The 24811-nt window shown below is 41.5% G+C and overlaps 2 protein-coding genes across 4 annotated transcripts in view; both read right to left on the bottom strand.

The window, feature by feature from the left end:
* Positions 1-584: 584 nt before the first annotated feature.
* LOC148404179 (progesterone receptor-like) lies at positions 585-10185 on the bottom strand. The gene is made up of 9 exons (XM_088373689.1): positions 9088-10185; positions 8193-8329; positions 7893-8009; positions 7048-7164; positions 6722-6928; positions 5565-5709; positions 4971-5101; positions 4695-4846; positions 585-1671 (listed from the first exon to the last, which is right to left on the bottom strand). Exons 1-9 carry the CDS (start codon positions 9894-9896, stop codon positions 1492-1494), a joined length of 1995 nt encoding a protein of 664 aa, XP_088229815.1. The 5' UTR covers positions 9897-10185; the 3' UTR covers positions 585-1491.
* An 11233-nt stretch (positions 10186-21418) lies between these two features.
* Positions 21419-24811, bottom strand: part of LOC148404177 (moesin a-like) — a 25204-nt gene continuing 21811 nt past the window's right edge. Inside the window, exons 14-15 of one of the 3 annotated variants that reach the window (XM_088371501.1) lie at positions 22978-23211; positions 21419-21864 (exon numbers count right to left, since the gene is read on the bottom strand). In XM_088371501.1, the coding sequence (XP_088227627.1) occupies positions 21700-21864; positions 22978-23211 (399 nt within the window). In that variant the 3' untranslated portion in view covers positions 21419-21699. The remainder of the gene's footprint in view (positions 21865-22977; positions 23212-24811) is intronic. The other 2 variants (XM_088371511.1, XM_088371516.1) reach the window with 2 other exon arrangements.

Below are 24811 nucleotides of genomic sequence, written 5' to 3'. Positions count from 1 at the left end.
AATTTGCAACACTTCTAATAGATTTCTACAAGCTAGAGTTTATATTTGCTATCACGCAAAAATGTGATTGACACTTGCAACGGCAGTTTCCTCCAGTCATCGAATGAATACGTGTCCAGTTACATTTCAAAGTACATGTCAATGGATCCAACAGATGGCGAGCCAACAGTCAAGTCCCATTCGGCCCATCCTCGTCCAGCAGCCGCCACTAGATGGAAGTAAAACTACAGATATACTGTAGATCAGGGGCCGCCAACCTTTTTAGGGCGGAGAGCTACTGTATGTACTTCTTGGGCAACTAATTAATGCGAAGGAGTAGCATTTTACACATTTCTGAAAGAACACGTTTGCTAAAAATGATCTTTACACAGATGAAAATAATGAAAGGTTAGGGTGGACTACAGTGACTTCCTCTGACATTACACTTTGATTTGTCACAGACAGAGTTGCATAGCATACACTGAAATGTATCTCAGAGCCACTATTCAGGACAAAATACACACAATTTACACGACAGTGTAAATTTATAAGAACCTGCTTCCCAAATGCTAAATGTAATGAAATTCCAATTAATTCCATCGCCATGGGCTTTTATACGCAGTTTTATTATATCACAATGTAACCAAAGAAAGAAAACTAGTCGGCGCCTCAGACTTTTGCAAAGTATTGCATCTTGTCATAATGCACAACAGCTTGACCTCTGTGCCGCCAAACATTACATAGTACGCTTTTGTGATCCTGTTTTTATTACATGTTGTCATAGATAAACAGGTTCTCCACTGGAAATTTACATCGCAGCACCTACCTCACAATCAGAAGCTACAATGGGGATTCACAACAGAGCACTTGCAAACAACACTTTGAAAAAAGTACACTTGTAGAAAAATTGCAACTGTGGAAAAGTCAAATTACATAAAATAATACAAATAATAAAAACCAGCAAATTGTAAAATACACTAAGCTAACCACTTGTCAGTGTGGGCTGCTTTTGTGTTGTTCTTTTCTCAAGTTACCATCATAATTGTACAAATATATGAACACTCCATTGCTTTCAGAAATGTTTTAAAAAGCTTTCAGCTGCTCTGCATGAATGACGAGCCCTAACCGTCAGTCATGAACTTTAGTTAGATAAGGTGCACACTGTAGAAAAAAAGCTAGGGGGGGAAATACTAGTGCATAAACCACAGATGAGTTGACTCTGCAAACAATATCTCCCCACTACCAATTTAGCTTTCAAGCTGAAGGTTTGTGTTGCCATAGTAGGCCAAAGTAACATTTGATGCACTTGACACAACACGCAAAGAAGGCACAAAGAAGAACAGAGTTGATACAATTAGAATACATTAGGCAGAAAAAAGGAGCTCACTTAGTTTTTATCCAGATGCGGTACCTCTGTGCCAATCCATCATCCACTGGCTCCATCATTCTTGATATTTTTACCACAACCATTTAAAGGAGGGTGTGTCAGATCTCAAGTGACATATAGCACAATCAAAGAGTCTGCTCTCTAGATGACTTGTGGAATAAGATGGGCGTGACCATGCCTGAAAGGATCCGGGGCACATGGACGCTTACAATCTCTGAGATCATCTCCGGGTAGTTGACGCGGGTCTGCAGGGACTGAGCTTCAATGAAAAGCTCATAAGTGAATTGATGCAACTTCTTCACAATCTGCAGGAAAGGCAAAGAATGAGGGTCATTAAACACACTGTGCTTAAATGGAGATTTGACAGCGATGTCTGTATCATGACGTAGCGTTTGGAAACGGCAACTGTAACCTTTTGTCCAGGCTCCTTTCCTAACATGCATTACCAAAGAATTCTTTCTCTACATTTCTTCATTGCTGCTCTTCACTTCGATGAATACTTTGGTGGGATATTGTTCATATACGCTCTCTAGTGGTGACATCAGCAAGACCTTCCATTCTTTTCTTTATATGTAATAATTCAAAAGTCTTTCAATGATTAATTACTATTGGAACATGTATCACCACAATAACCGAATATACGACAATATGCGTATATGTACATATATGATGTGTTGTTGGTGTGTATTTCTCTTTTTAAGTTTTGACAATAATGGTTCTAATGCTAAAGCTTCCTAAATACACAAGTATGATTCTGGGTTTACAAAGTTGTCCTAATTACACATTGAATTTTATTCATTTATTTATAACTATAAATGTAAGTAGGTAAGAGAAAGTAAAGCTATGGATAATCCACCGATCCTTTTTGTACTGTTTCTGTCCACATTACATGTAATATGCAACAGCAAAAAAATTGATTTTTGCAGATTTGAATTACTTTAAGATTAAATTACAGAACCACCAGCTGTAGGGAAAGATAAATGCATATAGAAACTGTAGACGGGCTCTTAATTAGACAACCTCGTTGTCCAATTAAAGGACTATTTTTGGTACTTACTGAGGCATTTGTAAGAGCATTTTTTAAGCAGTTTTTTTTCCTGTATTGCTTCTTTATGTTCCACGGTGTAAGAAACACTATTTTTACTGCCAATTTGCACAATTTAAGTGAGGTTGACTAACTGTAGTGAACTGTAGTGCAGGAATTGTCAGTGTAGTATTAGTGCCACTCGTGGTAAGACAGCTCTCTCTAGTGGTATGTGAATAAATTACTAAACTAAATACAAATCAATGCACAACATTTAAAACATAAAACGCAGTCATGCATTTTGGAATGATTAAATGTAGTAAAGGACATTTTCTACTTCTCATACACAGTACATTTGTTAAGGACATTTTTAAGGACAGTTCAGTTATATGTAACATTTTGAAAAGGTCAAGATTTTCCCAATCGGCTGCCCTGTATCCGAGCCGGTCCAATCGCGTGACAGACCCCAAATATCGCCAATTAACTTTCAAAACACCATGCCACCAGCAAAACCCCCCCTTCGCTGATCAACTGCTGTAGCCTTCGGTTGAAAATTTCAAACCGGAATCCGATTTGCTGAACTGGAATCCTCCATATTCAAACAATGCCAAATCCAAACCAAAAAATATGTGCATTTCGTTTTACAAAGCCTTGACTGTGGGGAATGTAATTTACAATGACTTCTTGGTTATAGAAGGGGATACAAGAATGTGACGATGCTCGGGATGTCACAAACAAATCTTTTTAGAATCATTTTCCTACTGTTTAGCCTCCCCTGATTTTTTTTTCACCCAAAAAATTTACATCACACTGACTGTCACAGATCAGCTGGAGCAGGGCAACCAAATCCAGCTTGGACTAGGATTTCTTCAGCAAAACAAACTAATAGACTCGGCAAACTTACATGACTTATCGAAATAACAAAAGGACTAACCGACAGGGACGTGAAGACATTAAGACAACAGGAACCAAAAGACATCAAGACAACAGCACACAATGATCCGAAGGGGCGTGAGGGGCAGACAGGACTTATATACACGACAGGTAACAAGAGGCAGGTGAGAAAAACCCAAACTAATCATGGGCACACAGGAGGGGAGGGGCGAGTACACAGACAGAAACCATGACAACAGACACATAGTGGAACGGCTGGGGACGAGACGAGACACTGACAGAGTCACATTGAATCTCTACTAGCCAACAGACACATTTTAAGTTTTGCATTCGTGCAGTTTAACACAAATTAGTTTCCATTTCCAATAGTTACACATCATGATATGATATCAGGTCAACAAACACCAAGCAGTAATTTGCATACAGGGATGCTGGGGTAAATATGTACCTTCTAACTAGCGACGCCCGGTAGATTAAAAACACATTACCCTGCAGCTGAGCAGCAAGCAGTGCAATGGGCTGCTGTCACAGCTAATAATAATAATGATGACAATAATAATAATAATAATAATAATTATTATTATTATTATTATTATTATAAAGATCTATTCTATTCTATTCTATTCTATTCTATTCTATTCTAAGAACAAGAGGAAGAAGACGAATCACAGTTCAAATCCCAGTCATAACACTCTAATGGGTCGAACAGACACTTATTCCAAGTTATGACCTGTTTTAAAATGAGTGTGAAGCATCAGGAAGCCCATCCGGCGTCAATACTGCGCCAAAACATAATTATTCTAACAGACATCACTGATGCAGTGTTAACTTCCACCAAAAGAGGGTGCTAATAGACTGTAAATGTCTGTTTAAGTGGGGTACAATGAAGCCCGGAAAAATAATTCATAAAAAAAAAAAAAAAAAATAGGTTGAGCACGCTTTAAAGTTGACTTGAGTGACTTTTTTTTTGCTAGTCCTACAATGTGCTTGCGCATGTTTCGCCACTCTTCAGTGAGCGGTTTTGTCACCCTGGCCACCTCACTGTAAACTCTCTGGCTACGGCCCTGATTCTGTTACACAAAGCAGAACAGAAAAGTCATCTTGGAGGTACATGAACGTTGATGATTGCTCGCGGTAGATCTTCTACACCCCGTGGGGCAGTGCTCCAACATATGAGGGGGGGGGGGATTACAAAATGAGTGGTTTTGTTAAAGAGTTGATGTAATTGAAAGAGAGGAAAACCTTACGTAATGCTGTTAATTCTGGATAATGGGGGAAAATTCACTGCTGGTGGATGTCGAAACTTGGATGCACTTTGCAGTTTAGTGACACCAACTCCCAATGACATTTATAGTAAATATTACTTCAAAGTCACATCAAGCTGTGTAAAGGTGGAGTTATGCGCATTACCGACTGGAGGTAGTCCAGTAGCTGCGTGAGCTGAAACAGCCTCTGTGTTCGGGCGTTCTCCCCACGGTGGCTGGCCAAGCGGTCCAGTTCCTTGATGTAGGAAGTCCGGAGATCATCAAAGCAATGCTGGTTCTTAAGGCCCTCCACTGGCACTGACAACACAAATACAGAACACGACGACTCACAGCAACTCTCAAGAATCAACATCCATTCAATCAGCTCTCCCAAGAACAATTTCAGACTTGACTTGACTAGACTAGACTTTGCAAGACTCACCGATGCTGAAGAGGACCAGTGCCTTCATGCACAAGAACTCCTCTTTGGTGACCTTCAGCATGCATAACCGTTGGGACAGAATCTTCATTCGGACACAGTGCTCATACATACTGGATATATGCATCCGCTGGCTGCATGGGGAAAAAAAAATGTAGGATCAGAACGAGGCGCACAAGATGTGAGAAAAGAAGGTGCACTGTGAAGAACTAGGAAAAAGCGAAATGAGAAAAATGAGCGAGATGGATAATGGAAAAAAAGAGAAGGACGGACAGAGAAAGGAAAAATAGAGGTCATAAACGGGGGCAGGCGTATCCATTACCATGCGGGTCAGAGGAAGCCCAAAAGCGTAAGAGTGGCACCGGCACACTTTCTACTGTGTCCTTGCTAAAACTGCCAAGCGGAAGCAGCTTGTGGCAGGCTTACGGCCTCTGAGCCAAATTCACCTTCAAAACTCAAGACTATTAACTGAATTACAACTTGAACAAGGATGATTACTTTTGCTTTACACTTTGCACCCAGCAAAACTTTGCACAGCGGTTTCACAAAATTCAAACATTCTTTAACAGAACTGTGCAATGTAACAGGGTGACTTACTCATTGAAAACAAGGTCTGGAGCAAAGTAGAGCAAGGAGCTGTTTGTGTGGGTGTACGACCTCCAACCCAGCGCAAACACCATCACCCCCATCCAGGACAACTGAATGACAGTCATCTGGTCATCCACATGCAAGTTGCAGAAGCCTGTTGACAAAACAAAATTTGATTGCATTTGTTGTTTTAACAATGTCATAATGATCATATGCTGTATATTTGACCCAGAAGAATGCTACTAACTACATATGTCACTGTTAATAAAAACAATTGTGGAGAATCCAATTCTTAGTCAGCAGCTTACAATGGGCAGTGCAATTATAATTGTGGGAGGAGGGCAGTACGGTGGTTAGCACATCCGCCTCACAGTTCAGAGGTTACGCGTTCAATTCTTCCTCCGGCCCTCCCTGTGTGGAGTTTGCATGTTCTCCCCATGCCTGTGTCGGTTTTCCCCGGAAACTCCGGTTTCCTCCCACATCCCCAAAACATGCTTGGTAGGCCGATTGAGCATTCCAAATTGCCCATACTTTTGAGTACGGATGGTTGTTTGTCTGCGTGCCCTGCGATTGGCTAGTAATCAATTCAGAGTGTCCTCTGCCTACTGCCCGAAGTCAGTTGGGATAGGCGCCAGCATGCCCGCGACCTTCCTGAGGAGAAGCGGTTCAGGATGGATGGATGCTTTTTCTGGTTAGTTACACAAATAGATTAAATTAAAAAAATCTAATTCATACCTTTGGACAATTTGGAGTCCCCAGTTAACCTAGCATGCATGTGTTTTTTTAATGTTGGAGGAGAAAATCCTATTGAAGCACAGAGAGTACATGCAAATTTCACACAGGCCTCATGAGATTCAAACCCAGAACCTACTGAATGTAAGACTGAGGTGCTAACCACTACACACTGCAATTTTGAAACTGCATCTGTCTTGTGTTTTACTATGTCAAAATAACAAAATACACATTTAGTTGACTTCCCTATGGAACTGTTAATTTCAATCCAATGCTAATGTGCCATTCTTGACTTGGATATGAACACATTACCCCTAGTGGTGACTATTTGATCCCCTGGGTGGGCCCAGAGAATAACTGGCACTAATGGCTAGAATATAGCCACATTTTGTACTGGATTAGTTTTATAGTTGTTTTGAATTGTAGTGAATTACCTGGAATTGCCTTGGCCCAGCGGACAACTGTGACAAGTTGTCTCTCCCCGAGCTCATTGAGACTGGTAAGCAGGGAGGCGGCACTGTCCGGAAGGGCAGGGTCGTGCCCGGCATTGACGACGCCTGGCTCAATGTTCTGAAGCACGTTGAGCAGGGATAGGCGGGAGCGTACAGTCGGAGGGATGCTTAGAACCACACCCTGGGAGCCTAGAAAGAGGAAAACACCCAGCAATAGCGGTCAGTCAGGCAGGCAGCCACAAAAAGAGGAAAAATAAAAAAGAATCACATGGGCAAGCTTGGGTGAGTGCGGCACTATATGACAGCACCTCGAGGCCCGGAAACGGCATCTCTTAGCTCCGGCCTGTCTCCTCCTTCTCCGTGTCCCCAGGCTGCTTGCTCCTCTTCCCCGCTCCTCGTCTGGCCGACTCCCTTAAGCCGGCGACCTACAATCCACAATGGGCAATTGAAACAAGCAGTAGAAGAAACAAGGCAATAAAATAATGTATTGAGTTGAGCTTTTTTCTTTTATAATTTAGCTGCACAATGGCAGACAAAGACCCCACTGGTTATTATAACCATGTGGGAAAGTTTGCCGTCATTGGCTGCTGGGAAAAAAACACAGTTTTGGACGATTCCGAAACAATTTTTTTCCACTGCATTCCAGTTAGAACATCCATCCATCCATACATCCATTTTCTGCACCGCTTTGTCCCCACGGGGGTCGCGGGCGTGCTGGAGCCTATCCCAGCGGTCATCGGGCAGTAGGCGGGGGACACCCTGAACCGGTTGCCAGCCAATCACAGGGCACACAGAGACAAACAACCATCTGCACTCACAACTAGGGGCAATTTAAAATGCCCAATCAGCCTATCAAGCATGTTTTTGGGGATGTGGGAGGAAACCGGAGTGCCTGGAGAAAACCCACGCGGGCTCGGGAGAACATGCAAACTCCACACAGGTAGGGTCGGAGGTGGAATCGAACCGGGACCCTCCTAACTGTGAGGCGGACGTGCTAACCAGTGCACCACCGAGCCGCCTCAGTTAGACCATTTTATTAGTAATTTCTGATCCAATATATGTAAAGTAATGCATCTCCGCTGACTCAGCAGTTTAACTACAAGGCATACATACTTGCTCTCCCCTTGCTTTGCTCTGATCTCCAGTTCCTCACCTTTGAGGCTCATTCCTGACATGTAGCACCGCTTTAAGCGACACGAGGCGCAGTTCTTCCGCCTCAGCTTGTCAATAGTGCAGTCGTTTCGGCTGGCACACAGGTGGTTCTGTTTACCTGTAAAAAGGGGGATGATGGGGCCAGTTCAACAATGCCCTTGCTTTATGTTTGTCTTACTACGAGCAACAATAAATGGATGTCGGCTCATACGTAATAGCCCTGGTTGGCTTTGCATGTGAGCAAGAGTAAGAAATGGAATAAGCGGATGAGCAATGGTGTGTATGTGCGTGTCACACCCACCAGCAGCGGCCCTCTTGAAGAATACTTTGCAGCTGCCACAGGTGACTGCTCCATAGTGACAACCTGAGGCATCATCCCCACAGACCTGACACACCCGGCGATCTGACAGGAACACAGCTGGCAACAGGTCTTCAGGCCTGAACACACATGTCAAGCTACCATTTTGATTTGGGTCAATGTGCTTGACCTTAGCCAACATATCGTCTGCCCATCTACAGCGATCTGATTACACTGAAAGATATTATTGTGTCATATGACTACTCGCTGTATTGTGAAGCCGAGCAGCTTTCTGCAGCATTTTAAAAACAAAATGCAACCCGCCACAGGATCAGCAGCAGGTGCTGTATCTCATGTTTACATGGATACTGATATATTAACCTGTTTTGTGCAAAGAGCACTGCAAAAGTTTAGGCAGGCGTGAGCTTTGAGCAGGCACACAACAAGGCCAAGGCTGTGAGCTGCACATGGTGTTGTGACACAAATTGTGTAACACCGATAGGAAAGCTGAACTGAGCTAGACAGATTTGCCAGATTTGTGCGTGTGCGTGAGGCGCGCCCGCGCCATGTGGTACTGTGCAACCGTCGCGAAATGAATATTGTTGCCCTGCACGACATTAAAGCGTTAGAGCAATGACTGAAGAGAACATAACCCAAAAGTTCAAAAGGACAACATGAAACAAAGGAACGCTCATTAAGACCAACTGTGAAGCTTGACAGGACAATGCAGTCAGCAGACGAGACGTTCACGCTAAATGTTCCCTTTTGTTTCTGATTAGAAGAAAGTTGTAGCGGATGAATGAAAGTTAGGAAAGAATTCCCGCATGAGTAATTTGCCCTCCCCTGGTGCGATGGAACCAAACAAAAGAATTGTTGTTGTCACTCTTACTGTATTTACCTGAAGCCGCCCCTCTCTGTGCACTCCATCCACGCTGGCTGCTCAGTCTTGATTGACGGAAAAGTGGGCTGCTCGTGAAAAGGTTCACTTGGGTAACTTTCCATTTGGCCGTAGCCTTGTGCCGTCGTTGCTGCGGCTCGCATGCCACCTTTACTGTGCTCACCCTTGTGCCAGACACAGGCACACGCTTGCATGGATCGGGCACTTGCTTGTCCACAGTTACAATATTTACACTCCCGACTCTTTTCAACTCGGCCGCCGTAAGCGCGTTCATTTACGCGCAAGGCTCCTGGGGTGTCTCGGTAGAAGTTCGGGTTCTCGGCGTAGGCGGAGTAGAGTTTGGATGCAAAAACATGGTCCATTTGGGAGGGCGGTTCCGTGGCAGAGTGTGCAAACAAGTTAGAATCCTTGCTCAAGAACGTGGATATCACCGAACCGCGCGTCACAGTCTGCACGCCGTCCGCTTCGCCTGACCTCAGAAGGTCCATGCAGCTCACCTGCTGGATTCCGTGGCACACGTCTCCGAATTCGTCCTTTCTCGGGTCAGCGTTGCGTCGTGAGTGCACGCTCCAAGCCGCTCCGAACTCCGCCACTGGACGGAAACTCTGATCCACAGCCGACTCGCAGTCAGCAAATGTGCCACCCGCGTTGGCGTTAGGTGACGACAAGGGGTCCAAACCCAGAGACACGGACACGGCCCTGCTGAACTCGGCCGTAGTCGGACATGGACAGGTGTCAAAGCGATCTCTCTCGTGTCTTGAAGAGTTGCCCGGCTCCTCTAAGTCGGACAAAGTGGAGCGAAAATCCATCCCACAAGCGTTGGCCGTCCTCGATTGAGCAGTGCTCGAGTTACTCTCAACCTCGAGAGAGATGTGGTCGTGTCAGGGGGAAGGAAGTCCGGATGAGTCTGAGCCGATCAGTTCTCGACGGGAAAGAGGGGACGTCCTGACGATCGAATCGGCGGGTTGGGCAACTTTTTTTCTCTCTTTCTCCTCCTCATTTTTCAATACAACAAATCCTGGTGCACACACAATGCCAAACGTAAACGACCTAAAATCTGGCCCAGCGCAACTTTGCAGGCATTTGTGTAAGCCCGAACAGTGACAAATACCCCTCAATTATACAATAATTCCGTTATATTTGCCAGCGAGTGACGTACCCAGATCTCGCGAGAGGAAAACCCCTGTTTGGAAAGGAAAGTGACTGCCACAGGGCGCTTACAAGACACGTCCAGCTCTTGTGTGTTCTTTATAGTTCATATTTCATTTAGCACTAAAAAAATCTCTACATTGTGGATTGCACAAAACGTTGCCATGAAATAGCAATTTTCCAACCTTTAAGTTTTACAAACACCCTCAAATAAATCTCCCTCTCCCTTTCTCTCACGCCTGCACGCACGCACGCACGCACTAGCGTTTTGAGGTGGAAAGGGACTATCAAGTGAAAGACAATTTCCAATTTCATTGTTCTGCATCTCACTACCTGTTACTGGCATTAGTACATCATTAAAGATACTGTAATGCCCCTCATTGTGGTCAAGGCTGCACACAGTCACTGGTGCAACTTTTTATTCAACAAAAACACATTTATACAAGAGCTGCTGGTGGCCCCAACTCACGCCCATACGCTCAACACACGCACTAACTCACAGCGCATCCTCTCCAACCTCTGCGTCCCCCTTTCTGACGTCTGTTTACACTCAACTGGCCCCGCCTTCACACGCCCAATAATGAACGAACATTACAATACATTTTTATTCATAATTTTCGGACCATTTAAGTGAAAATTAATTATTTCCGTGATCCACCTGATAATCTCTCAGAGGACAACATGCCATTGCACATTGCGAATCTGGTATTACTATTATCTTATTAATGATCATTTAGTTCATCTTTGTTTTATAGTTTTGTCTTGTTTTGCCGAAAATTAGATGATGCATCTTATAGTGAAAGTCAAGACCAACATTTTCTTTACAATAACATGTTGTATGTGTCCCCACTAGACTAAACATGGCATTCCTGGTGTATGTTTGAGGGATTGTGGATGGAAATTAACTAACAGTAATACTTGGTGCAAAGCATATTTTCTTTTTCATAAATGTCATGTGTTCATGGTCCCTAAATAAGCTAAGTAAACAGTACCAAAAAAAAAAACACACAATAAGTAGCTTTGTGTGGTTCAAAACAATCAATTATACCAGTGGGTCTCAACCTTCTTTCAATAATGTAGCCCCTGTGAAATATTTTTTTTTTCCAGCCAAGAGCCTCCTAATCAGTGCAACACATTTTCTTGGATGGAAAAAAACCCTAGAAATTGAGGGACGTGCCATGACTGTCTGACTTATTAAACTTTAGAACTCCATTTATAGTGGTATATACAGTCATATGCAAAAATTTGGGCACCCCTGATCATTTTCATGATTTTCCTTTATAAATCATTGGTTGTTCGGATCAGCGATTTCAGTGACCCTCTATCCAAATTAGTGTAGACATTGTTACATCCCTATTGGACATTGTTACATCCCTATTTATACATATACATTCCCTATTTATCCCTATTTTGTGGCAGATTAAACTCATAAAGATATAATAAAATAAAGACAGATGTGCATGTCAATAATGAACGTAAATGTGGTTAAAGGCAGTCAGTACCTGTACATTGACAAATATAGGACTTAAAATACGCAAAAAAACAACGCTGGGCTCTTAAATATGAAGAGCACAGGTCACAAAAGCAACTAAAAATATGTAACATCACTAATAAAACCTGGAGCAAACACAAAGGTAGCTGCAACAAAGGGGCTGTTTGTCTTGATGGGAACAAAAGATTTAGTTCTATAATAAAACAAAACCCAGATACAATTTCATCTTTTGGATAACACAAAAATGCTTTAAGCATCCATCATTTTTATTCATATGTTGGAACCTTCACCTTGACTCAGAATAAAAGCTTCAAACAATAACAAATGGGAAAAAATGTTGCACACATTCCACTAAAACAGACAAAACATAAAGATTATGGTCCGCTCAAAGATTCCAGTGACCTACTACAGGAAGTTAATGCTGCAGCGTCCCGAAAATTTACGTTGTTCCAGTCTAGTCTTTACACTTTGGGGCTGCAAAACTTCTTTGGCTTTTTAAATTTTATTTACTTATTTATGTATTTATGTATTCATTCATTCATTCATTCATTCATTCATTCATTCATTCATTCATTCATTCATTCATTCATTCATTCATTCATTCATTCATTTAGCTTGGTCTTGACACTTAAGTTGATGTGACGGAAAGGTGTTTGCGTGTGTACTGCGCTTCTAGAAACCCAATTGACTAGAAAACCAGTGTTGGGATTCATGGAAGGACTTTAAAAAAACAGCTGACCAAAGTTTTGATTTACAAGTAAATGGAATCCCTGTGGAGGAACACCTGCCGTCATAAATGTTGTACTGCGTTAGTGATCACTTTTCATGCCAGAGTTTCCTCTTTAAATTTTTCCATTTTGTAAAAGTTGAAATTAGGACAAATATCAATGGTACCAGCATTAATAAACAGGCAAGACCAGTATTGTGTATTGAGTGTGTCACGATCAGATAGTTTTGGTGTCACACAAGATTACTTCAATAAACATGTATAAATATTTCCTCGGGGTATCGACTCGATTGCACGGCCATTAGGCATTTTGCCTCTCATCTGAGGTGAGTGCTCTCTTGGCTAGCCATGTGGATGAACTCATGACAGGGTTCCTACAAAATTCCCTACTTTTTCCAGTCCAAAATGTATCGATGTACATATCAGCGTTATTTCTTCACCCGGTGTACAAATGATCATGGATTCATGGGAGATGAGGAGGTGTGAACCTACAAATGATGGTTTTCTCCGCAAATCCTTTTATCCCTGATAATTGTAAACCTCGAAGGGCATTAACATGGTCAATTTTCACTGAAAATAAATAATGAAACAATTCCTATGTTTTGGAGTCACAAGTTTTACTAAAACAATTTCTTTCCCCTGGCAACACCCGTGGACTTCACTATGAAGACTCATTCCAATCCTATAGTTTTCCAAGGGAATCTAAACTCCATTCAGTACTGCAGCAAAGGATTTTCTAGTTTGACATTGTTAGTAACAACCGATGTGTACATTCAGTTATTATTATTTTTAAACATATACATAAGTGTCCTGCCCCTAGTTAGAATAAGCGATTTGGATAATGGATGGACATTCTACCATCATCAGTATCAGTATGTGACGGTTTATGCAAGCTGACAACGCCGGTCTTCTTTTGGTGACTTAAAATTGTCATGGTGTTAACTCAAAATAGTTTGTATTTGCATTTTAATTGCCTTTTTACTTGTTTATATTATCTGATAATGCACACTGATGTAATTTTCTGAACCAATCAGAATCTAGTGTCAACAAGCTTAATGGATCACCATAGGAATAACGGACAAAGATGTTGCACGTAAGCTGCATGTGATGAACGACCTGATGCTGGCACTCCCATAGAGATACATGCAAGGTGAAACAGCTGGAACGGTATGTGAAGTCACAAACAAGTTCAACGGGGGAAATCAAATACTACGGTAAGCACAGAGAGGGAAATAATGGACAATGTGGGAAATGAGGCAAAACATAAGAATGAAGATCGCCCTGCTAAGAAAGCCATATGCAATTCATGCAACAAAGTGGGACATAAGAACCGAATAAGTTGAAATTTACATTGCAAGGAGAGAGGTGGAAAAGCAGCAGCAGCCTTGGTGCCTTGGGGCAGTGACAAAAGAAGATGGGTATTAAGAGCAATGGGCCGTCTAGTTGTTACAAGGTTCTACACCAGTAGAGTTCAAAATCGACGCGGGGCAGACGTCATCTGGGAACAGACCGCTCACTCGCTCATCACAACTGTGGCCTGACAATTCAGTTCGATAGCCCAGGTGGCAATGGGCAAATTGCAGCGCTAAGGTCAGATCCAAAGCACAGTGACCTACAATGGCAAAATCACTCGCAATTTATAACATGTGGGTGCACAATGTCAGCGAGCCGCCGTCTGTCAAAATGAAGCTGGTGAGGTGAGCTGATGAGACAGTGAACAACAGAGGCCCAAGCATATGGTGAGTGTGGAACTTTACCAAGTGGAGTAGTGAAAATACAGCAGAAATAAAAATGTTCAGCCATGTGCTCCGTGTTCCTCTTCCCTGCAAAGAACAAAACGTTACAGAGGCTGACTGCAGTCCTGAAGAAAAGCACAGGTAAAGACGGCATCTGTGTCGACCTCCAGACTGAAGGAAGCTGTCAAAAGAGAACTTTACATTTTGCCTGCAGTTCAAGAGTTTATAGCAAAATTAATTTCTTCCTTGGATGCACTGATCGGGTTCTACCCTTCCACACAAATCGCCTAAGCTCACTATCAACACAACCTTTGGCCGCATCAACTTCAAACGGTTTCTGTTTGGAATTAGAAGTGCACCTGAGATCTTCCAGAGAGTGCTGATGGCGAGTCTCCAGGACCTTGAAGGTTTGATGTCCTCATGGATGACGTCCTGCCGTATGGTGCCACAGAGGAAGAACATGATGATCACTTGGAGGTAATACAACGCTGACTTGAAGTTCAAAAAAGTGTTCCATTACACGGGGCCAACTGCGATTCCTTAGGCACCTCATTAACAAGTCCATCATTTGACCGGATCCAAAGAATGCAGAACAGGTGGGGGCTATACGGCAGCTGTCGCCACCAGTTGATGTGGAAGAGCTGAAGAGGATCGGGGAAATGGTCAACTTGGGGAAGTTTCATTCCCAAGCACAGGGTCAACCCATGCAAAAGTTCCTAAAGCACGGCGCTGTGGGGACATCAAACAACCTTTGACAACAGCAAAGACCTGCTAATACCTGCACCCATGCAAGCCAACTGCTGTTAGCTGATGCAAGTAAATGGTAAATGGAGTTATGGACTAGGGTGGTGTGCTATTCCAAATCCACAGGGATTGCTGGAAAGCTGTAGCGCATTGCTCCTGGAGGCTCAGTGACGCAAAATCTCGCTATGCACAGATAGAGAAAGAAGCGCTGGAAGGTGTGTATGCAAGCAGGAAAAGGAAAAAAAATGTATGGATAAGGACAAATAAGAACAGAAAAAAACTTGAGCAGTGAATACAAAGAGTATAGTGCCATGAAAGGGAAAATATTGAAAATGTTAAGATAGTGGAAATGTTTTGACACACTGCCAATGTGTTCATATGCAGTTGTTCATGAGTGAATACGTTTAAAGATTGACTTGATTTGACCAAAATAACTCCGGTGTTATTGTTTTTTTCTAAAAGAAGTAACATATATTCAGCCCAGAAGTAACAGTTACATTTAGTTTGATGTTACTGAAAATAACGCAAAAGAGGGAGCGGCATCACATGATAATATATTCATGTCATATTCCATCCATCCATTTTCTATTCCGCTTGTCCCCACGGGGGTCGCGGGCGTGCTGGAGCCTATCCCAGCAGTAGGCGGGGGATACCCTGAACCCAGAACTGGTGGCAATGAGGATGTTTGAACTTTTAGATGAATAACAGAAGTTCACATCTTTTGTTCGTCCTTTGTGCCCCAGGTTGTCCTCGGTGCAGGTACCTAATTTAACCCCAAACTAGTGTTATAGAGATGTCCGGTGTTCCATGTCTCTGCCTCCATTTATTTTGTCTACCCCAGTGGCAGACCTTTGAGTGAGAAAGTTTAATCAAAACCTAACTTTTGAGTGCACTTTCTATGGTCACATGATATTTGATTGTACTGGCCGTACTTGTAAAGTCATCGGTTACATTGCCAGTCAGATGCCAAAGCATCCGTCCATTCATTAGGCGGCTGGGTGAGCTGGATACTATCTTGACTTTGTTGCAAGGAGTAGGGTGGATCCCGAATTGGTCATCAGTCAATCTGTACTGAGCAGTGGTAGGGAACGTTAGTCCCACCAGAGCCATGTCTTGCCTGTTTTACATGTCGTCCTGCTGCAACACTTGATTCAAATGAACAGAGTTGTTTTTCATACATCCAGGGTTCCCTTCCCTTGGTCGAGACAAACAAATGTTCTTTTGGAATGGCTAAAGCAGACTCAGCTAAATGAATACAAAATGTATGAATGGGTGCATGTGAGAACCAAGTACTGAATACTAGATAAACAATAACAATGGCAAAATGAGAATGGACGTCATTAAATCCAAATGCAAACATGCAAGAAGGCAAGGAAATGCAAGGTAGCAAGGAAAGGTGGCTCTCGTAAGACCCAATGAGCCTTTTATTACATTGCACTAGTGAGAAACTGAGAAAGTTATTGCCTTCACCTTCTTTGAGACTTGCATAGTGGAAAAAGCCAGTATATTTTCCAAGAGCTATCTAGCTATCCATTCCAGCATGTGTTCCTTCTGAATGAATGTTTAGTTGAGCTGGTTATGTCGTTAAAGCACAAAGCTCTTTGCTTTATGCTGATGATCTGGATCAGCTAATATTGCTCAAGAAAAAAATTATATATAAAAATACAGAAGCCGGTTTGCTGGGTCTGATGATGCAGAGAAGAAACCAGTAAGACAGGAGAACATATGATAGCGCAAGAGGTTGAAATGTCCAAAATCATAGAGAGAACTTACAAATTCCTGGCATTGCTGTGTTCTTGATGAAATTGTCAGTACACCACTAACAATCACAAGATCAGAATGACTTAAGGATAAGATGACCTTTGCTTGCATGAGTTGGTAAGCAAACAAGTGGATACTGATGATACTTTTTTTTTTCTACTTTTTTGTTGATGACTCTTTAAACTAATAAGATGTTAGTTACATTCATTCCCATTATTAGATCATACTGAACTCACAAGCCCATTTCAACCGACAGGTAGTCAGGGGTGCACATGCACACTGAAATATCAAAAGAATCCTAAGTTCAAGTCTGTCAAGTCTGTGAACCAAGCATTTTGCAGTTTTTTTGGGGGGTGGGGGGGGATTGTCCAAATCAAAACTTTTGAGAGAATGTTCCAAGTCAGCGGCAGACCTGGCTCAGGCAGTAGAGCGAGTCGTTCAGAAACCGTCGGGTCGGTGGTCGGACCCAGCTCTGTCTGAATCACGTGTTGTGTCGTTGTGTCACACACCTTGCCTCAGGGACTACAGATAAAAAGTAGCTATTTGGCTAATTCTAGTGCATCTACAGAAATGTTCATTGATGTACACTGTCCCTGTAAAATAATGTTAGTAAGATCTACAATTTTATGCCCATATAAGTTTTATGTGGTCTAAATTTGTGGAGAGGTGGGCTCGACTAAGCAGTGTGGTGCATTTAAGAAAAGGTATAGTTGCGCCATTGTCAGTGTCAACTGTACCGACTACATTTGCAATCAATCGAATAGCCAATGACACGTCAGAAGAGGAAACTGATTTGCTGAAATCCATGCATGCGGTCAAAGCCCACATGTCCGCAGAGCTACGAAAGTGTCTGCATCACAATCAAATTCATCAAACTCAACTTTATACTGCACCTATAAAACCAGCGATTCTGAAATAGGTTGTTGGTTGTTGTAAACAAAACGGACGACGATAAAAACATAGCATTCTCGATGAAAGTGGATACTCCACGTCTTATTCCCAATTAACTGCGTCAGTGTAAAAATAAAAACCTCGGTGTGCAGCATTCAAGTTCCTTTTCCTCCATACCATGCTTGAGGCACGTTCCAAGATATGCGATTAGTACCATTGACTGTTACAGAGACAATAAATATTTATCTGCACTTCGATTCATTACAGCTTTTCTCTGACTTCAAAGCATATTAGTTTTAAAAAAAATATTCAGAACCTCTTTTTAACCACTGCTGGCTTGCCAAATATGTAATTAGCATTAAGAACATCAAGTGCTGGCGCTTGTTCATTTGTCTTAAGGCGGTCTTGGGTTGCCCGACATTTGCTTTTGACTAAAAACATGGATAATTTACTTAATGTTAGTTGCAGGTCTGGGCTAACCCTCATCTATAGTCTTTAATAATAAATGGTTTTGGTAATGTTCTTTTTACACAGTTTCCTGTTTCAAAAAAAAAAAAAAAAAACGGGCCAAAGTACTGACATTTGGTTGGTCTCACATTTTTCTCTAAAATCTTCATTTCTCTTCGCTGCACCAGTGTTTTAATTAATCCCTAATTTTTATGGCGACCATTTATAGTTAAAAAGCAACACAAAGTACTTCACAAAGTGAAAAAAAAAAGAAATCTCTCCCACTTGCCTGCAGATTCTGACCCTATCAATTCCTGGAACACCTCACAAACCTGTGCCATTTATGAAAGCAACACAACTTTAATTAGATGATTAAAATTAATGGAATTGATTTAATCATTGGAGAGGAATTGTGTTAATGACAGTGTTTTGTCCTAAAACAATTGGCTCATGGGTACATTACTACTTTTTGCAAAGGTCCACAGATTGACCTTTGAGTTCAGTCAATCAATACTACGTTTGTACACAACTTGGACAAAATGCTTCCCAAAAAGAGATAACAGTGAATAAAACCCAAAACCACCTCCAATCTGAGTGTCTGATGCTCCATTTTCTAAATATAACTATATACTATACAGTACTATAAATACAATACAACTTTATTCATATAGAGCATTTCACAACAGTTGCAGCTGTAACAAAGCTATTCATATATAACTACAAACAAATAACAGTGAAAGCAGTCAATTGAAACATCAATATAATGTATAGTATACAGAGTTGAAAAGAAAAGTTGAAAAAAAAAGTTATAAAATGGGTCTTCAAACCAGTTTTAAAAATGGACATGCCTAATGGGCTTGCCTAACATTTAAGGGGAGATCATTCCAGACGGAAGGACCAGCAACACAAAAGACTCAGTCCCCTCTGAGGCTCCACTTAGTTCTCGACACACCCAATGAGGCATCGGACATGTGTGCAGTGGTGAGGTAAGATGGGCCGAGGGCACTTAGAGATTTGTAAACAAATAGAAGTATCTTAAGATAATCTCTAGAATCTGCAGAGGCAGTGAAGGGAGGTCGGAATTGGAATCATGTGCTCCCTCTTACAAGCTCCAGTTAGAAAGCAAATGACAGCATCTTGGACCACCTGGAGACGCTTGAGGGAGGACTGCTGAATCCAAAGTAAAAAAAGTCTAGTCTAGATGTAAGAAAGGCGTGGATCACTGTTTCTAAGTGCTGTTGAGAAAAGAAGGGCTTTAGCCAGCTGCCTAAAATGTAAGTAGATAGATTTCACAACAGCACTGATTTAGCGGTCCAATTTAAAATCATTGCCCAATTTAAAACCCAAGTTTGAGACTGTTGGCTTCAGATAGGACTCCAGAGGGCCCAGGTCAACAGGATGGGATGTACAAGGGCCACTGGAACCAAAAGACATAATCTATGTTTTCTTTTCATTGTAATCTAGGAAATTTGGTGACATCCAAGCTTTGATTTCCTGTAGGCAGGACAAGAGTGGCCTTAAGGAGAACAGGACATAGGTCTGACTGTGATCCGCATAACAGTGGAAATATATATATTTTTTCCGTAGGATGAAACCTAGGGGCAGTAAATACAATGAAAACAGCAAGGACCCCAAAATAGAGCCCTGTGGGACACCGTATTATAGAGGGGTAAAACAGGACTCCAGGCAACCTAGACTAACAGAAAAGTTCCTGCCAGCCAAATAGGATCCAAATATCCAGAGTTCTACTCCAAATGCCAACCTGGTGCTGCGAACAACCCAAAAGTACTGTATTATTATTATTATTTGATTTTTTTCTCATTGAAACACTGTAAATCATGGCACAATTGTCATGGAAGCAGGTGACCACAAAGTGAAGAAACAGGCGACAATATGGATGGATACTGTGACAAACTGAGAGGTTGAATGTTTGCAATGATTAGCACATGCCCCATCACTGACAGAGACTCACTTCACAAATTGCTTTCTCACGAGGCAGGCACATCGATACAAAATTAGACCACTGTTGGTTTTCCAGTTTCTGTTTCATTTTAAATGTGCAGTGCCCCGAAAGGTCTGTTTGTTTGGACAACTTTGGGGCTGCCAGTGACGCTTCCAAGTGATGTCTGAGTGGTTGAGAATAAACCTCTCCTGCCTTGCCATCCACTATATAAGTGCATGTAGAACTCTATTGCAATGCAGACAAAATACACAGTCAAATGTTCATTTCAGTCTGCTGCAAGCTGCTAAAAACAAAATTATAGCCTTAATTTGGACTTTGGACACCCCTGGTTTAAACTTTGCTAACTATTTTGACACTGGTCCTTAAAAGAATCGAAAGTGAGAATGCCCAACCCTATCATTGAGCCTTAGAATCGTCATCACTTTTCTCCTTCTTACTGCCCCTGACTTTGTCGCTTTGGGTAATCGATTTCCACCAGTGTTTCTCTGTAATGTTGTTTCTACTAACGTGCTCAACTGCAGGTTGCAGCAACCTACATCAGACTATTAAGTCCACAGGTTTGGATGCATCACTTTATCAGCAATCTGAAAAGGCAAACAAATCTCGTGCGTGTGCGTGTGTGTGTGTGTGTGCCTGTGTGTGTGTCTGTGTGTGTGCGTGTTATACAGTGTAGCTAGTAGCTACTCATCCACAGGTTTTGATGCATCACTTTATCAGCAATCTGAAAAGGCAAACGAAGATCGTGTGTATGTGTGCGTGTGCGTGTGTTATACACTATAGCTAGTAGCTACGAGCGCACTAGTCTACTAGTAGAAGAAAATCTACAGTAGCTCTGCCTATTGAGGCATCCTGCTTGACTTCATTTATAATACATGTGTTAAATAAATCAGCAGTGATAGAGACTGAAAAAATAAAGATCACAGTGAAATGAGATGGGGTGCTCTTGGAATGAAAATGTTACATTGAGTAATACGGGTTGACGTTAGAATCAAAGTACTAAATAAGACCTCCAGCTTCTTTTTGTCAACTGCTTGGAAATAAAATCTGCTAATGCAAGCACATTTTAAACAGATGTTTACCAAACTCACTGAACATGTAAAAGCTGTATAGTGTAAATAGATGTTCTGTTGCAGTCTGATAGATGGCGTCTATTGTTATTAATTTGGCGACAGCAGAGAAAAACAATCTAGGTGTATTCAAAGAGGTGTAAGGGAAGAATGGCATAATGATAAGATACTACTGTGACCCATCTCACATGCCAAGCTTTGCAGGAAAAAAGTGAACAGAGCGGGCATGGACTTTTATAGAACATTTAGTGTGTTTCTGATCAAAAGGATACGTTAAACAGAAAATATGTGGGATTGAGATTTATTTGGATTAAAGGTTTGATGCAATAAAGCTTGGTCTATGGCTAATGTAATTGATACATTACAATGCCATTCAAACCAGGAATTTTTGCTAAACATTTTTATTGGCTCTTATTAGAATGTGCAAGCGTACCCAACATTATTATTACAGTACATTTGCAGTACATTTACAGTAAGGGAAGGGAAAATCGAAATCAAGGATAGTAACAATATATTGTTATATTAATTCTATTCATTCATTCTGAGATCCTACACTGTTATCAATTCACTACTGCTCTACTTCTCTGTTTCTTAATCCAATTCAGTTGATCATTCAGTCCATCAACGGACATTTCTTACATGGACTCAAATTCATCAATACGCTGTTTGGTGTTGCCCTGACGAATCTGACGTAGGGTCTTGTATTTGTCACGGCCGGCCTTGACATTCTCAGCATGGATCAGGTCATTTGGGGTCTTTTTGCTCTCGTCTACAGCTCGAGCAAGCTCAGTACTCAGGAACTGAAAGAGAGCACAAACACACAGAATGGAATCCTCATTGCTGAGACTATTCAAAAGCCTCAGCTCTCCCCCACGCCCCAGTCTTCCCCTCAATCCCAATCTGAAAACATTCTTTTGTCCGTAGTTATTATTAAATCCATTTTTGTGTTGGAGATTGTATGCGACATCATACGGTATCTTGTTTTGCTTGGGAAATAGAGTCCAATTTTATTCCAGGAGTAATAGACTTTCTGGATGACAAACCGTATGCGTGCAAATAAAACCACTTGAATGACAAGCTACTTGCAACATGTTTAATTATGTAGAGTGCACCTAGTTCCTCGAACAACGCATTTTGGGGGGCAATTAAGATGTCAACACAAACAAAACCATATACAGCATGTCTTAACAGAAAACTGAACAAATAGAGTAACCGGAATGGACACCACAAACTGCTTAAGAGGTGCTATTGGTGCAGGGAAACTTGACTTTACTGCATCAGATGAGGCTGAGTCCATTTAGTCATAAATCACAAGTTACAATAAAATTATGGTATGAAATTTTTGGAAGACTGAAAAGTATGGTCTATTGTTTAATAGTAATCTTAAAAATTATGCAAATACTCCAGAAATACATGTAAAACAATTACAAAAAGGTTAAGCCGGTATCTCATTGAACCGCAAGTGTTTGCCATAGCCAATGTTGATATTTTGTCAGTGTTCCTAAAAGGTTGCAAACAGTTGCAAACAGATTTTCCTGTTATTCAAAAATGTTGAGGACAAGAAAAACTGTTTGCAATCATTAAAACTGTTTAGGAATGTCTTTGCAACTATTTGCAACTGTTTGAAACATTCAACAAACAGTGACGAAAAACATTCCCAATGTGCGCAAAATTTCGCTGCTCATTGATATACTGGCTTTAGTAAGTTTTCTGGGTAAATACACAAATCGTCTGGAAAACATCATTCATTTATCTCATCATTCTTGATGTGGAACCAAAACTTTGAGGGGGTAACATTTTGGGTGCACAGGATTCATACATTGAGGAACATCTTTGTGACAAATTTCAGTGATGGACACAGGCATCTAAATCTAAAAACCTAGTTAGCTAGTTCTATTTCTTTTTATCCTCACCTTCAAGTTTTTCTGCAGTCTCTGGTTCTTCTGGGCCTCAGTGACTCTTTCCTCCTCACTACGGTCGCGTACCGTGCCGGGAGACATTAACTCAGCACTCGCCTCCGCACTGCTCTCATCCGTCTCGTCATGATCATGCATGTGAGGGTGTACAGAATCCTGGATGTGGATTCCCATTATTTTCGACTTCAGCTCCTCTTTGGTTCTCTCTAAATCAGCTTCTACCATCATTGCCTGTCAACAAATACATTCACACATATATATTTTTTACATCGTTGATTGAACATTTTTAAAGAAGACAGAGAAAAGTATGACGAAAATGGTATGAGTAAAGTGACCTGACATGAAGCAAAATATAATTCATGTTCAAAAGTGGTAGGAAGAAGCGTAAATATTGTATTTGTTCTAACATTTTCGGAAATTTGGGTGACAATAGGTCACGTTTTTTTGTACATTAAGTGACGTAATGTTTTTTTCTCTTCAAGGCAACCATACGGATGATTTGCTATATGCATATTTGGGCTCTATCTCTGTTTTAGCACAATATGCATCCATAATGGAATGATTACACCTGATTTATGTAGGATGAGCTGACTGCATTCAATGCATGTATTTTTTTTCTCTCTCAAAGGAAGACTATATACTTGCCAATTTTCCTACTTTATGTGGGAGACTCCCAAATCTCAACCCTATCTCCCACATGGTTCCCTTCCCGATCACTCATTTCTCCTGCCAATCTCCCGATTTTGCAGTGAAGTAAACAATTTCCATTGTGGTGAAAATGACGCAACATGTCTCCTCATCGCCAAGGGGAGAGACTTCTCGCTCGGACTCTGAGTCAACAAAACATTCCAGTGAGTGCTCATCCTCAGACACAGCCTCATCAGTATTTTGAAAAAGATTTAATGCCTACATGTTTTGATATACATGTATAGACCATGGTGACCTGCAGATTTTCACAAAAATAAATGCTGCGGCTGATTGCTATGCAAAAGCCGGCTATATCCTCTCAGCGGTGCAAAAGACATCGAAATTAGTAGTTATGTTAATTGACAATCACGGTAGGTGAAGGACTAATGACTCATTAATATTTTTTATATTTTTTAATCCACTTTATTCCTATGCTCCCTGAGACTGCATGAATTAGTTGTGCAACCTCAGGTATACTGTAACCCATGTTTTGTTTACACACTACATATATGAGCAAAAAGCATCAGGACCCTCTAAAATGCCATAGACAGAGAGATATGTCTACGAGGCACAGTTCAAGCTTTCTGGAAAGCCGGGATCATTGCCGAAGAGCAACGTGACAACGACGAGACAATGACGAAAAGGAATTTGGATACAGAAGATGAGGACTTCGATGGATTTGCGTATGAATATTGATTAACAATAGTGGGAGTACCGTACGTGGTAGCCCCCGCAATTGAGTGTGCACCTTTTAACGCAAAGCGCCTTATTGTGCGGAAAATATGGTAGTACTTTTTGTCAGCTTATTTTAGTGTTCTTACACAGCCAAGTTCTTTACTTATTTACCTAGTTGCACTTGTGAATATTTTCTTGTTTGCAAATTTTCATTGAGTTTGTTTTCACTTTGTTCTCTGTCTCCTGTTGTGCTACATCCATCTAGCGTTGTTCCTTTTTATTCCTGGGTTTTGTTGTCGTGGAATTATTTTCATCCTTTGAGTTTATCCAGAGTCCCTCCTTGAATAAAGTCTTGATGATTGCCCATACTCGCTTGTCTGCTATTTTTGATAAGACATGCCATAAAAAGAGTGGGTGATTATATGTATGCTACGCACACTCAGGACACCAACGCTGGCAGATTTTTGCA

The sequence above is a fragment of the Syngnathus floridae genome, chromosome 1 (genome assembly GCF_059516105.1).
Source record: "Syngnathus floridae isolate MCC-2025c chromosome 1, RoL_Sflo_1.0, whole genome shotgun sequence".
NCBI classification, from domain to species: domain Eukaryota; kingdom Metazoa; phylum Chordata; class Actinopteri; order Syngnathiformes; family Syngnathidae; genus Syngnathus; species Syngnathus floridae.
The sequence above is the reverse complement of the archived record's forward strand: the minus strand, read 5'-3'. Positions and strand labels throughout refer to the sequence as shown.

Bases quoted from the DNA above. Each gene is read 5' to 3' on its own strand.
- LOC148404179 (XM_088373689.1), bottom strand. From the start codon at position 9,896: ATGGATTTTCGCTCCACTTTGTCCGACTTAGAGGAGCCGGGCAACTCT. The intron at 7,165-7,892 runs GTGAGGAACTGG...TGTGGATTGTAG, and splicing joins GTCAGGAATGAGCCTCAAAG to GTCGCCGGCTTAAGGGAGTC. The intron at 5,710-6,721 runs GTAATTCACTAC...TTTTGTCAACAG, and splicing joins CTGGGCCAAGGCAATTCCAG to GCTTCTGCAACTTGCATGTG.